The sequence below is a fragment of the Genypterus blacodes genome, unplaced genomic scaffold, assembly GCF_046128005.1.
Source record: "Genypterus blacodes isolate CSIRO-AG114 ecotype Tasmania unplaced genomic scaffold, CSIRO-AGI_Gbla_v1 ptg000090l_1, whole genome shotgun sequence".
In the NCBI taxonomy this organism is placed as follows: domain Eukaryota; kingdom Metazoa; phylum Chordata; class Actinopteri; order Ophidiiformes; family Ophidiidae; genus Genypterus; species Genypterus blacodes.
The window spans coordinates 536,938-549,981 of record NW_027466895.1 but is presented as its reverse complement, the minus strand read 5'-3'; the positions used below and the strand labels follow the sequence as shown (position 1 = coordinate 549,981).

At 46.0% G+C, this 13,044-nt stretch overlaps 3 protein-coding genes across 3 annotated transcripts; 2 read left to right on the top strand and 1 right to left on the bottom strand.

Annotated features, from left to right (window-relative positions):
- Positions 1 to 364: 364 nt before the first annotated feature.
- Positions 365 to 2,763, top strand: LOC143007580 (fibroblast growth factor 6-like). The gene is made up of 3 exons (XM_076158982.1): positions 365 to 713; positions 1,122 to 1,225; positions 2,587 to 2,763. The coding sequence occupies exons 1-3, from the start codon at positions 365 to 367 to the stop codon at positions 2,761 to 2,763; spliced, it is 630 nt and encodes a 209-aa protein (XP_076015097.1).
- Positions 2,764 to 7,161: 4,398 nt separating this feature from the next.
- Positions 7,162 to 8,404, top strand: fgf23 (fibroblast growth factor 23). The gene is made up of 3 exons (XM_076159027.1): positions 7,162 to 7,396; positions 7,506 to 7,609; positions 7,958 to 8,404. The coding sequence occupies exons 1-3, from the start codon at positions 7,162 to 7,164 to the stop codon at positions 8,402 to 8,404; spliced, it is 786 nt and encodes a 261-aa protein (XP_076015142.1).
- A 688-nt stretch (positions 8,405 to 9,092) lies between these two features.
- Positions 9,093 to 12,459, bottom strand: tigarb (TP53 induced glycolysis regulatory phosphatase b). Its single transcript, XM_076159003.1, has 6 exons — positions 12,259 to 12,459; positions 11,988 to 12,025; positions 11,584 to 11,705; positions 11,235 to 11,312; positions 11,027 to 11,137; positions 9,093 to 10,446 (listed from the first exon to the last, which is right to left on the bottom strand). The coding sequence occupies exons 1-6, from the start codon at positions 12,288 to 12,290 to the stop codon at positions 10,042 to 10,044; spliced, it is 786 nt and encodes a 261-aa protein (XP_076015118.1). The 5' UTR covers positions 12,291 to 12,459; the 3' UTR covers positions 9,093 to 10,041.
- Between the last annotated feature and the right edge of the window lie 585 nt (positions 12,460 to 13,044).

The following is a 13,044-nucleotide window of genomic DNA, read 5'->3' as shown; positions in this document are numbered from 1 at the left end:
CTCCTCGTCCTCCTCCCATCTCCTACTTTTGATGAAGGGGGCGCATGCAGTGAAGTCACAGTGATGTCATGTGAGGATGCGAGAGCCTGGGCAAGGTGAGCTGCTGTTTGGCTGAGTGGTCTCCCTCCACGGCTCAGCGTTTGCCTGAACGGAGGCGCGGAGCGGCGAAAGATGGTCATCGCCACCGGCACCAACTCAAGCTCCGACGCGCTCTGTCCCTCTCCTTCCGCTCAGATCTCGGGCTATGGGGCCTTGATCTGCCTTCCCCAAGTAAGCCTTTACCACCATGCCAAAGGACGACAAATAAGAAGAGCTTCTTTTTCAGGGCAGGTAACTTTGACCACGTGCCCCAAAGGTGAACTGGATGGCCATTGCGCAAAGGTGCCTCTACAGTATGTCCAACGGGGCCAGGACGCACTGGACGCTGCAAACAGTGATTATTGTACTGTGGACTTCTCTCTTGGGGATCGTGTTGTCTTATCCGATTCCGAGCAGGACTAATAACGCGACTTTGTTGGAAAAGAGATGGGAGACGCTCTTCTCCCGCTCCTACCTCGGTATCACCGGGGCCAAATCGGAGCTGAACTGGCAGAGCGACTATTTGCAAGGCATCAAAAGAGTGCGGCGACTCTACTGCAACGTGGGCATTGGGTTTCACCTGCAGGTCCTCCCGGATGGCAGGATAAGCGGCGCACACAGTGAGAATCAATACAGTGAGTTGCATCCGGCAATGCACTGTGTCCCCCCGCACCCCCACAAAAAAAGAGTGTGTGAAAGTTACAGCGGGTCACTTTTGTGTTGCGTGATATTCCTGAAACTCCACTATTAAATATGCTTCCCCCCCCCCCCTCCCCCCTCCCCCCCCACCAAAATCGTGACATGCATGCGTGCACCCAGCATAGGCTCCGGCTTATTTTTAGGACACACACGGATCCTGCACTATAAACACACACTTTTTAGGACACACACTTAAGCAGGGAGAGCATCATCATCCAGTCGCAATGCACCTGCAAGGTTACACCCATCGCTGCTGCAGAGGCCACTTTCCTCCACTTTGCCCCCCACGCGTGGCAGCGGCGCAGTCTTTGCCTGTGTCCCCCTTAACGCTCTGTCTCCTCCAGGTCTGATTGAGATCTCCACCGTGGACCGTGGAGTGATCAGCATGTTCGGAGTGAGGAGTGAGCTGTTTGTCGCAATGAACAGCAGGGGAAGGTTATATGGAACGGTACGTGCGTGTGCGCAAATCCAACGGGCTCTCTCTCTCTCTCTCTCTCTCTCTCTCTCTCTCTCTCTCTCTTTCACACACACACACACACACACATCCCGATCAGTGTAAGATGAGTTAATTCAGCTGCTGCGTTCAATGTTTTTATGAGCGTTGTTGTGTTATTAATATGCTGTGATATAAGGGGGTCTCAGAGGACCACCAGAGGTCCAGCGCGAGTAAGAGTCCCGTGTTCCAGATTCTACTCTAGCGTAAAATGTACTTAAAGTGAGGATCAGTCATATGTGTGCGCGTGTGGTGCGTTTAAATGCATCAGTGCTGAAATATCCCAAAGTGGAGAACCGATGTATTTCATCTGACAGCACGAACAACCTCGTATCCTGTTCAGCAGCGTTTGAAGTGAAATAATGAGCACTGGGCGAATAAAAGCAACGTATTTAAGGGTTTTATGATCAAATGCTCCTCTGCACCAGAGTAAATTGCCTTTGCAAAGGAGCTGAGATAGGAAAAATGCATTCTGTCATTATGCTTAAACAAGGCTGAGATACACAGCAACCACAGCAATATCTCATTAGTTTATCAAATGCTGAATCTGCAAAGTCCCCAGTAAGAAATGAGAAGCCTTTATACAACTAAGTAGTAAATATGGGAGTATTTATCTCCACAATGTGTTGTATGTGGATAAATGCAGTAGAAAGTAGGAGAAATGGAAATACTCAAGTATAGCACAAACACCTGTGCAGTCCTTACATTTGTATACTTAGTTACGTTCCACCTCTGTCCCAATTACTGAAGATTGTACCACGCCAAGTGCTAATCCTTAGCCATCTGTCTGTCTGTGTATGGGGACATGAAATCATTTAAGGACGCCTGACTGAAACATCATGTCGGTATTAAAGCCACCTTTATCTAGACTTCATATGTAAGGCACGGGGATATTGGTTGAATCATTTTCCAATCCAACTTGAAATCACCAAATCAGAAAGTCTAGTTCAGCGTATTCACCTATATTGTGCCTGTCTGTTCCAATTCTATATGCTTTTCTTTTGTATTAGATTGTTACTTTTGCAGTTGCATTTTCTGTTTGAATAAGTGTGAACATCTTAATTCACACGTGTAGATATTTCCAGTGAAAAAAGGAACGGCGGGTGGCTGGTAGCTGCATTTGAAAAGGGCGATTCTTTAGCGACAAAATGCCACCTCCTCCAGTTTCCCTCCAAGTATGCTTCCTATAGGCAGGCTGCTTGCCAACGCAAAGGTCATGTGGTAACATATGTTACGATGTTCATCCTGTGAGCTCCTGCATGATTTATTGACCCACTTTTCTCTCTCTCTCCCTCTTGTTTTCGGGACATTTCCAGAGAGTCTTTGGGGATGAGTGCAAGTTCAAGGAGACTTTGCTGCCCAACAACTACAACGCCTACGAGTCTTTTGTTTACAAGGGCTTCTACATCGCCCTCAGCAAGCATGGCCGCGTAAAGAGAGGCAACAAGGCCACCACCGCCATGACCGTCACACATTTCCTCCCCCGACTATGAGTGAAACTGGCAATAACTCACTAATTTGCACATGTGGATGTTCTTCCAGGTAACATAGAGATGCATATTCATGAATTACACACCAGTGGACTGCATACAAACACATATTTATTCTGTTTATATATGTATATTTGGATAGCTATCTTTGTATTACATATGTATGCCATACTGTGCTGCTTATTGTTTTGATGGTTATTGACGGGGAGAGTTGAAGCCTTCGCCTGTCTCACTTTACCTTGGTGCTTGCTGTAACTGAACTACGTGTCACTTCCTTATTTGAGATGGAGGATGAGCTATATCCTGTGCTTTTAGAGAGTGAAATGAATACTTTTTATTACCTCAAAGAACCACTTTACTAGATTATGGGATGCATGGACTTCTGCTCAAATATCTGCTAAGTTTATCATTTCTTTGAAACCTTTGAGCGCTTTGTGGTTCCCTGCTCAATTATAGATGTCCAGCAGTGGGGAAAAGAGACTTAAATGCACTTCCTTTGCTGCACGATTTAAAGGTGCCTTGGTGTTCCCACTTGTGGCCCCCTTAAACTTGCATGTAAGAGACACCCGCTGCAGTCAGAAATAGGGCTGACACTTTGGAGAGGGCCTCAGGAGGGGGGGGGGGGTGACTATCTCTGGTTTATTTTCTTTTCTGTAATTAGATCGATTAAGTAATATACAATCTGTGGTCGAGACCAGAGAGCGGTCAGCCATAGATGTGGAGGGAGGGTTGGGCACGAAGCTATAGGTTTGAGTGTATAAACAGGGTGGAATGCTTATATATCAAAGCATGGAGTGAAAACTCTTGACATTTTTCTATTTGGACCTGGCTTGTGTCTACACAAGAATTGAGCGGGTGGAGCGCCAGCGCACAGTGAAAAAGTATCTGCACATTTGTCTTTGACACCGCTCCTTAAAGAGACTGGCTTTGAGTTTTTGAACTGCAAAGAGCGCGAGCTTTAGTACGTCAACAGCTGCTGCTGCTGCTGGAAACGATTTCTACTGTCCACTAAAAGCCAGTGAAAAGATGTAAATAGTCGCAATGTGAAACAATTGTAAAAGAAAACTTCAGGAGCTTTTGACGCTGCTTTGTTGCAGTTGCCTGAATGAGGCAAAAAGAGTTCAGGTTGCACAGAGACCATCAATGATGGTGCCTAAATGTTTGGTAGGAATTGTTCCATGATGTTTCTTTCTCTTATTTATCTTAATGTGTTTGGTGGAGAATGTGTGTGTGTGTCCTAGGCTATTTCCCTAATTGTCTGCGTGCGCTGCAGTAGCACTGCAGTGGCACAGAGGTGTTGGGAGCTGTAGGCAGATAGTTTTAAACGCAAGTAAGGAAACGTTAATCATGTGCTCAAAGTACTAAAGGGCAGCAGACTTTACGGAATGGATGCACACTATAAGATTTAGTGGTATTAGCTGTGTTTTTTGTCATTCAAGACGATTTTCTAGATTGACTTGAAGAGGCAGACTTAAGCTACACATTTTTAACCGGATTTTATGGATTTCAGTGGCGGTACTCAAATGAAATGGTCAGAGTAATCAAAGTGAAAGAAAGACAGCCTCTCTGTAGTATAACAACATGTACATCACATGTATCATGCGTTGTCGACTGTGACAGGAAGCTTCTTCCCTCACACAGTTGCTATGATCTTATAGAGTGCATCTGCCCTTTAATGACTGCAGTTTCTGCAGCTGTTTACTTGAAAAATGGATGTGTTGCACCATCATCTGCCTCCCTCCGTTTGGTCTGTTTATTGGAGGAGAGAGGAAGCAGGACTATTTAAGTCCGGCAAAGACTTATGGTAGGGAGCGGGCCTGCTGTCTTTGTTGTTCGTCAAACGCCCTGCAGGAATGTGGATCTGCCAGGATGACGGGCAGATTCCCACATACCTGAGCAGCCCCCCTCTAAGCTTTAACAACCCCCCCATACACACACACACACACACACACACAAGAGTAACCTAGGAGCTTCCTCCTCTCCTTTCAGCCTTTTTTAGTTCAAGGTCAGAGTCATGGACCAGCTTTGGCCCCAACCCTGTGGCCCGGGTGGTCCGCTATATAGGATATAGTGTTTCCACCAAATAGGAAATTTAACCATCTTTCTCATGCATTAAGTGCATTTTCTGCGTGAACACAATATCAGGACTGGCCTCACAAATGCTAGTCTCTATTTCCATTGTATACTAGTCAAGAAATCGTGCACTGCTCTGCCATCTGCAATCGCTTGATAACAATCTTCCCTCTGTGAATTTGGAGCCACACGTCTTTGAAATGCAGCTCCACAACATACTGTCCCCCTTCCCCTCCCCTGCACTCCCATTTCCAAGTACTTGTGTCGGGATATTTCTGGGGAGGAGACATCTGCAGAGTTAATGCAGCGTGTGTGTGTGTGTGTGTGTGTGTGTGTGTGTGTGTGTGTGTGTGTGTGTGTGTGTGTGAGGAGCAGGCAGAAAGCAGAGTCACGCAGAGGCTTCTTTCTCCTGCTGCACTCCTATCCTGCAGGGTGGCACCTTTGCCATCTGCGGGACACACCCTCAGATTTGGGGCAATGCTCCCCCTCCCCTCCATCTACACACAGGCGTGGCACATTATCACCTGCTGCTCAACTCTTTTGTACGAAGAACAGAGATCAATCCATGAATTGAACAGTATTGCCCTATTCTCTCTGCTCGGAGGACATTTGTGAGTGAATGATAGCGTCCTGTTATTAGTGTGCCGCCATGCAATACAGCATAGCCATATGATCAGGGGCTTAGCTCAAAGCTCGCTAATAAGACTTGTTGCTGTTGTAGACAAGGCCGCATGCAGTACCACGGATGTTAAATACTTGTTTGGAGTGTCCGAAACAACTTGAAGTAAATCGTCGTCGTTTTGGCTTAAATAGCAAACCAATCACAGTCCACATTTTCAGCAGAGGAAGGTGTGGAGGTGACCTTTGTGCATGCACAGCAACGAGCACTTACCTCACCCACATCACAGTCAAGATGTCTAACGTCTCTAGTAGCACCTTATTAACAACATCTCCATGAGAGAGGGAGAGTAAAGAAGCGAGCGCTGTTGCGTTTATTTGTATCTTGGTGTGTGTGTGTGTCGAGATGAAATATAACTGGATCACTAAAGAGTGAAGGTTTGTGTGTAAAACAAAAAGCTCACCTTTCAGCTTTGACCAAAAACTTTATCCAAATATATCCGCGTTTCCTTTCCACGGCTTATCATAGAGGTCAAATTGAAGTTCATTTAAGGTGAGGAATCGGTTTGTTTTTATAAAGCTTAGTGTACGTGAGAGCATGCCTGAGCCCCGAGCTTGATGTGTGTTTGCAAACTTGGTGTTAGTTTTGTTTGACTCCCGCTCAGAAGGGAGTGAGCCTGCACCCTAATTCCTCTCATCTCTGTTCTCATATACCTCACCTTCTGCCTTATAGTTTTGGTTTGCTGATGACTGTAAAATAAGAAGTAACAAACAGAACTTCTTCCGTTATTTGTTTCTGAAAACCGACGATGCTAAGTAAGGATATAAAAAAGTTTTTCCTTTTATTTTTGTACGTATGTGCTGTGCACAGCAGTCTACTGTATTCCTGAGATTACAATAAAAGTTTGTTTTTTTACTGGTTGTTGGTTAAGAGTCATTTCCTGTCGTGCACATTTGTATTAGTTGGCTTCTAAGCTGATGATGGATTCGATTCCCGGGACAAAACTCTTCTATGCTCTTTTTCAACGCTGCTGATTTTTATTTATTTGAATGTGGAAACTAGGCCGAATGAAACCATTAGAGCGCGGCTCCCTCTGCTGGACAAAGAGTGGAAGTGTTGAGTTTGGCAGGTGTGTAAACGCAGAACTGTGCCAAAACAATAAGGGTTTAAGACGTAACTCGCTTCTAACTGCTTAGACTTCAGCGATTCATCTTCATTGTGGTTTAACACAAGACTTCAAAGTAACAACGGAAGAAACATAAATCATGACGTCACCTCAGAATGCTTAATGAATAATATACGTCATTTAACTGAAACATTTTTCCAGGAGTCATTTGAATTCTGTCTTTTCATGGTCCTAAAATGTTTCCAGCCCAAACGAGACAAAGTAACGGGACCTCTGAACTTTGGCCCATCAGGACGCACAGGAATAACGGTCCTGAACCCTGCAGGACAAAAACAGACCAAATGTAATTTTGTTTGACCAACAGCATCGGAATAAACAGGCAGAGGTGAACTTGCCCCTTCCGCTGCTGCCTCCCCCCACATCTGCTTTGGGGGCAGATGTTTCTTTTTTTGCATGAACGGATGTGAGCAGGAGTGGCAGCTGGGGGGCTTTAAATAGGCGCCGTCTCCAAACTTTGGGACAACAGACCGTCTGAAGACTCCCAGAAAAGCGCGCAGTGGAAATCGGAACTTTGCAACCGGGGATGGACGTAACCAAGCGACTGGGGATGAGAGACGCGCTGCTGGCCCTGCTGCTCGCCGTCCTGCACGGCTTCCCTCTGGGGGAAACGGCCCCGAACCCATCACCGCTGGTTGGATCAAACTGGGGGAACCCGCGGAGATACGTTCACCTGCAGACGTCCACGGACCTCAACACCTTCTACTTGGAGATAAGGCTGGATGGGACAGTGCGCCGGACCACACTCCGGAGCTCATACAGTAAGAGACACTCAAGTCACGTCATCCACCGGTATTGCAAAACAGTACCTGTGAGGTTACGTCACTCTCATCTCTCATTTCTCTCTCTGTCCTCTCCTCTCCTCTGCAGGTGTGATCTTACTCAAGTCAGAAACGAGGGAGCGCGTCGCCATCCTGGGCATCAAAAGCAGCCGCTACCTGTGTATGGACGCGGAGGGAAACTCCTTCAGCTCTGTAAGTACAACCTCACTGTGAATTATAATCTATTTAAAATGAATTCAATCAGCCATATCTACAACAACGATTAGGTTTGGTGTGTTTTGTTGTATGGATGAGGACTTTTACGCACCAGTCCATCGCTTTTACGCGCAAACTTTACTGCCAAAAACACGAAATACTTCAACCCCAAGGGTTTGCGGATTCATTTCCTGCCAGCTTTACATAGAATATTAGAAAATTTCAAACGATTCCGTAAAAATGTTCCGAGTTTCACAGTCTGCTTCAAATTAAACAACGCGCACTGGAACAAAATCTCCGTATTTCCAAGCGTGTTCACCTTATGTGTCTCTCTGTGCCTCTCAGCCCATCTGCCTGAGGGACGACTGTCTGTTCAACCACAAGCTCCTGGAGAACAACCGGGACGTGTATTACTCCACCCGGACCGGCATCCTGTTTAACCTGGAGGGCTCCCGGCAGGTGTACACGGCGGGTCAGAACCTCCCTCAGACGGCCCTCTTCATGCCCAAGAAGAACACGGTGCCGCTGGAGCGCCTCCTGCTGCACAGGGAGAAGCGGAACCAGCTGGTGGACCCGTCCGACCCGCACAACGTCTACCTGGGTCAGACCGAGGAAGGCTCAGACTCCCGGGCCGTGCAGGAGGACGACGCCGACCTGGAGGTGGAGGTGGAGGCCGGGGACGAAGGGCGCAACGTGTCCCGAGAGACGCCGCTGGCTCCGTCCAGCCACGACCCCTGGAACGTGCATTCATCCAACCAGGCGAGCCCGCGGATCACCGGGATCATGGGCTGATTCAGGGCCGAGAGCCGCAGCGGAGCATCGCTAACCAGCCTCGTATGATCAAATATCTCAGAGGGGAAATATTGAAATATCACATTTGCTTGATTTGAAAGAGCACTGGCCAAAAAAAGATGCCAGTCATCAATTATTCACAAAACGACAATCAATCAATTCTTCATACAAATCGTCAATATTTGGTGCATTCGTGAGCAGGCTGGGGTTTGGGGTTTTGCCTTTGCTAATCTGATCCCTTTAATCTTAATCTCAGTAGTAATTTAATTATTGAATGTTAGCATTTACATAGCAGAATTAGCTTTATTTCTTTAGCTTGATAATGGATCCTCTTACACTGAGCTACAGTAGATTAGACAAATGTATTATTTATCTTGGTGGAAATATTTTTTAAGCATTGAGCAAAAGGGAAGAAAGAACATTGGTAGACGAAGATCCAGAGCCTAAAGAGTCCAACACAGGGACAGCGTAGGACAGCGTGGGACACATTCCTGTTCTACTTGGTTTGGTTCTGATTGAGGTTTGACACAGCTGGTCTGAGAAACCCACAGATGAAATAACACAAAGTCAAAAACACGTTCAACAGGTTTCACTTCATGTGCCTGTGGATGGAGAAGAACCGGAACAACTTCAAACAAATCCACAAATTCATCCAAACTACAGAATCCAATCACAGTTTGTCTGTTGTAGTATTTGTGTATTATTTTCCATCAAAGAGTACACACACACAACACTCACAACACAGCTCATGACTTGAGGGGACTACAGTAGGAGCACATGCACAGGGTAGAGCAGTGACTCAGTGATTCTACAGGTGCTGGGCACCACCAGCCAACAACAGAACCAGTCCCAAAGAGTATTTATTTATTTAAATCCATTCCTTTATTGTTATTTATAGTATTTATACAGATGCTTTATGGTTCAATGTACATGTAAGAAAACGTGATTTGTCTTTGAATGTGTGTTGCTGGGAGTGTTGCTTGAATTTGGGACAAAAATAAAGTCAGAGAGGGAAAAGCCTGGTTGTGTGTTTGGTCTTTTGTGCGTGGTTTCATCCAGGCTAGGTGGCAGGAAGTTATGAATATGTAAGCAGGTTTAACATTAACCCTGTTCCACTCATTAGCCTTCACTTCCCTCACTTTCCAAGAAAACAACACGATTCTTATCTATTCTCAATGACGCCTGAAAGCAGCATGTCAGCCTCTCTCTCCACTTGACCCGGGGAGCCTTTTGAATCAGGGGTTTTTATTTATATCCCAGGAATCAAGAGAAAAGTCTCCTCCTGCTATTTGTCTGTTAAAATGAGGGAACCTAAAGCAGCATAAATACAGTGAAGCTGAAGTGTTGTTGTGTTATTACAGTGTGATGCTTCACATGTGCACAGTGTCCACTAAGAACACACCACAGAACAAGACTAATGAATGATTTAAAACTTCATTGCCGAGTAAATGGTCTGACACGTTTAGATAAAGTGCAGTGATTCAGACAGAAGGAGGCTCCATGTAGAACACAGTGACATACTTAAGGGCTGCATATTCACTTTACAGTGTTGGTGTGCATTGTTGGTGTTCATTTACTAACAGCTCAGTGGTAAATTTGAGGTCTATCAGTGTTTACACCCCTGCACACACACATCACTACTCAGAAGGCTCGAGGTCTTCCAGGTGATCCACTCGGTTGGTGAAAACGCAGCGAGCAGCACTCAGCTTGGTGCCAGACTTGGAGGGACTCAGGCTGAGAACAAAGCGGCTGATGCCCGTGTTGGCGCAGAGCGAGAACAGCTGGGGAATCTTCACCCCGGGAGGCAAGGAGCACACAATGTCCTCCACAAGGTGCCTGATGGCCAGGCGGATGTAAGCGCCGTGACTCACCACCAGAGCGTGAACCGGCACGCCGGCGAGCCCGTCGTCAGCCGCGGGCCCATCTGCTGCTGCTGCTGCAGCTTCCAGCGCCCCTTCACAAGGAGCCGGTCCCGACCATCCGTGATCCTCCAACATGCGCTGGAAAAGGACTTTGAGGAATTTTTGGAATCGATGCCTCACCTAGAAGCAAGGCGACAGTGAGACAGGACCAGAGCCCAAACTGCTCCTCTACTCCAGCAGGGTTGAGATCGAGCGATCGGGAACTGCAGCCAAAGTCAAACTCAATTTTCAGGCGCATTTGCTTGATTCCTATATTGTGTACTGGTATTACATTTCTACTAAAAAGAAGGTTAAGACCCCTGAACAGTATTGTAGTGTGGAAGTTTCCACCTCGATCCTCGATATGACACGATTAGACTGAGGACTCACTTATTGTTGCTACACTCTTTACTTTGATCATCACTTTTAGTACTTATTTGGTAAATTTCACATTTATTTACTTGTAAATAGCTTTGCCTCTTATATCCTTTAGTTAACAATACATTTTTAATCACAGTGTGATGACATCACACTGACCCACACATCTTATTTTGCATAAGGTCTAAACCCAAATAACACATTTAAACTTGCAATACCGGATATTGCCACCACACGGCACTGTTGTGCAAGTAATGCACCCTTGACCTTGAGTTTCTATGTTCCAGTTTTCAGCATCAGTTAGTCAGTCAGTTTCCAAAGAAGTGTGCCTGCGCTGACTCACCTGGGCTATGGTTTCTCCTCCAGGAGGGGTGAAGTCCCGACACGACTGGCCGGCAGCTTTGGCCAGGTTCTTCAGATGCTCTTTGGGATGTCCCTCAGCAATGCCGAAACCCTGCATTAGCAACAACCACAATTTAGAACTCAGAAGAGTGAAAACGATACAGCAAACGCCGTTTATTTCCACACATCTTGAAGGCAAAATCTCTCACCCTCTCTCTGAGTAAGGGATCCAAAACCATCTCTGTACCAGAGGAGTGAGTGTTCTTCCTCAGAATGATTTCAGCGGTCTGACAAAGCAAAGATACACAGGTAATTACTGATCAGGAAGTTACTACTCAACATATTCATGGGAAGGCTTTAATATGTGCCCGACATCACTGAGTCACACACCACAGAGGGATGAACGCACACACAACTATTTCATATTTGAAAGTCATTGTGATTTACGGGAAGACAACAGAGAAATCCCCGGAGGAAAGACGTCAACCTCTGTCTATAATAGTAACATATTTTTGATTTTCCAGTGGCCGATACTGAACAGTCACATCTCTGTCTCACCTCTTGTGCTCGCTGCAGGTTGCTCACAAACACATTGTTGAACCTGAGGTCTCTGAGGTAACGACCCGCCGCCTCAGCCTGCTGCAGGCCCGTCTCTGACAAGGAAGTGTCCACACCTTGACCTGAGAACACAAGGCAGTCAGGCGTGTCTTTCTGTCCAGACTAGACCAGAGATTGATCGCCGCAAGACAGATGATTAAACTGTTACAGCACACGCAAGACCCCATCAACAAACTCTGTGATTAGGCCTGAGGAACGTGAACTAGTGGAACATCAAGCCAGTGTTAGTAAGAATATGTTCAACCATGGTCACGCTCACGCTTTTAACCGGAAGTGCCGGCATGGTGGCAGGCGGAGAATGAGGCCCTTCCGTGGATTCAGCCTGAAGACTTTAATCAACGTACCTTGCAGCAGCTTGTCTCTGTTGTACTGCGTTTCCCCACTGAATGAAAACACACACACACAAACACACACACACACACACACACACACACACACACACACACACACACACACACACACACACACACACACACACACGTAGCTTAGCCTAGCGTCGAACTTGTGCGCTCACTTCAGCAACACGTCCTCACATTGTGGCGGCAACGACACTTAGTTCAATGTTCGTTTGACACTAAATATTACACAAAACGAAGCCGCCGTGGCTGTACTTACTGTCGGATGAGCGTTAAGCTAAACGTAAACATTTGGTCGGCGTCCTCCCGGCACCTGCGGAGCTGTGACGCAGCAGATACTTCCGGTCCAAGCACTCAACTGCTTCCTGTCCCTCCGGCTCAGGTACAACAAGGGACGCAGCAAAAGCTAAGTGTTAAACGTTAACGTTTCGCCAGCATCCTTCCTGCTCTGCGCATTACGTACGTCGCTACGCACTTGGCTACGTCATGACGCAAATCAAGACGGAGGAATTTCATATAATTCTTTTGTGGTGGAGGAAATCGTTAATATATTGACCGAGACAAATAAAGGCATTCAAGTCTATAATGGATTTATGTATTGAAATTATTTGTTAAAACCGTACATGAAAAGTCTATGAATCTCTCACTTTAAAGCATTTACAATAGGATTTCTAAAAATAAGATTGAGTCCAAAAAATAAGGAAATACTAAAATAAGAAATGTATGTGTAAGCAATCTGAACAAGTCTTTGTTACGTTGTGCCCCAAATCTTATAAATGTACTAAAGCCTCTTTAGATCCCAGCAAATGTAACATTAATCAGTGCAAGGGGTCAGAAGAGAAGCCAGCTATGTTTATACATACAGGGCAGACAAAAAGGATTCTATATAGGGGGAGATTGTTTTTTTTTGTGCAATTTGTTTTTATTGAAGTAGATATTGTACATGACATTGTGCATACAGGTGTAGGGTATTTTGGAGATCATTTTTATATAGAAAGAGGGGGAAAGAGGAGAGAGAGAGAGAGAGAAGGGAGGAAGGTTGTGA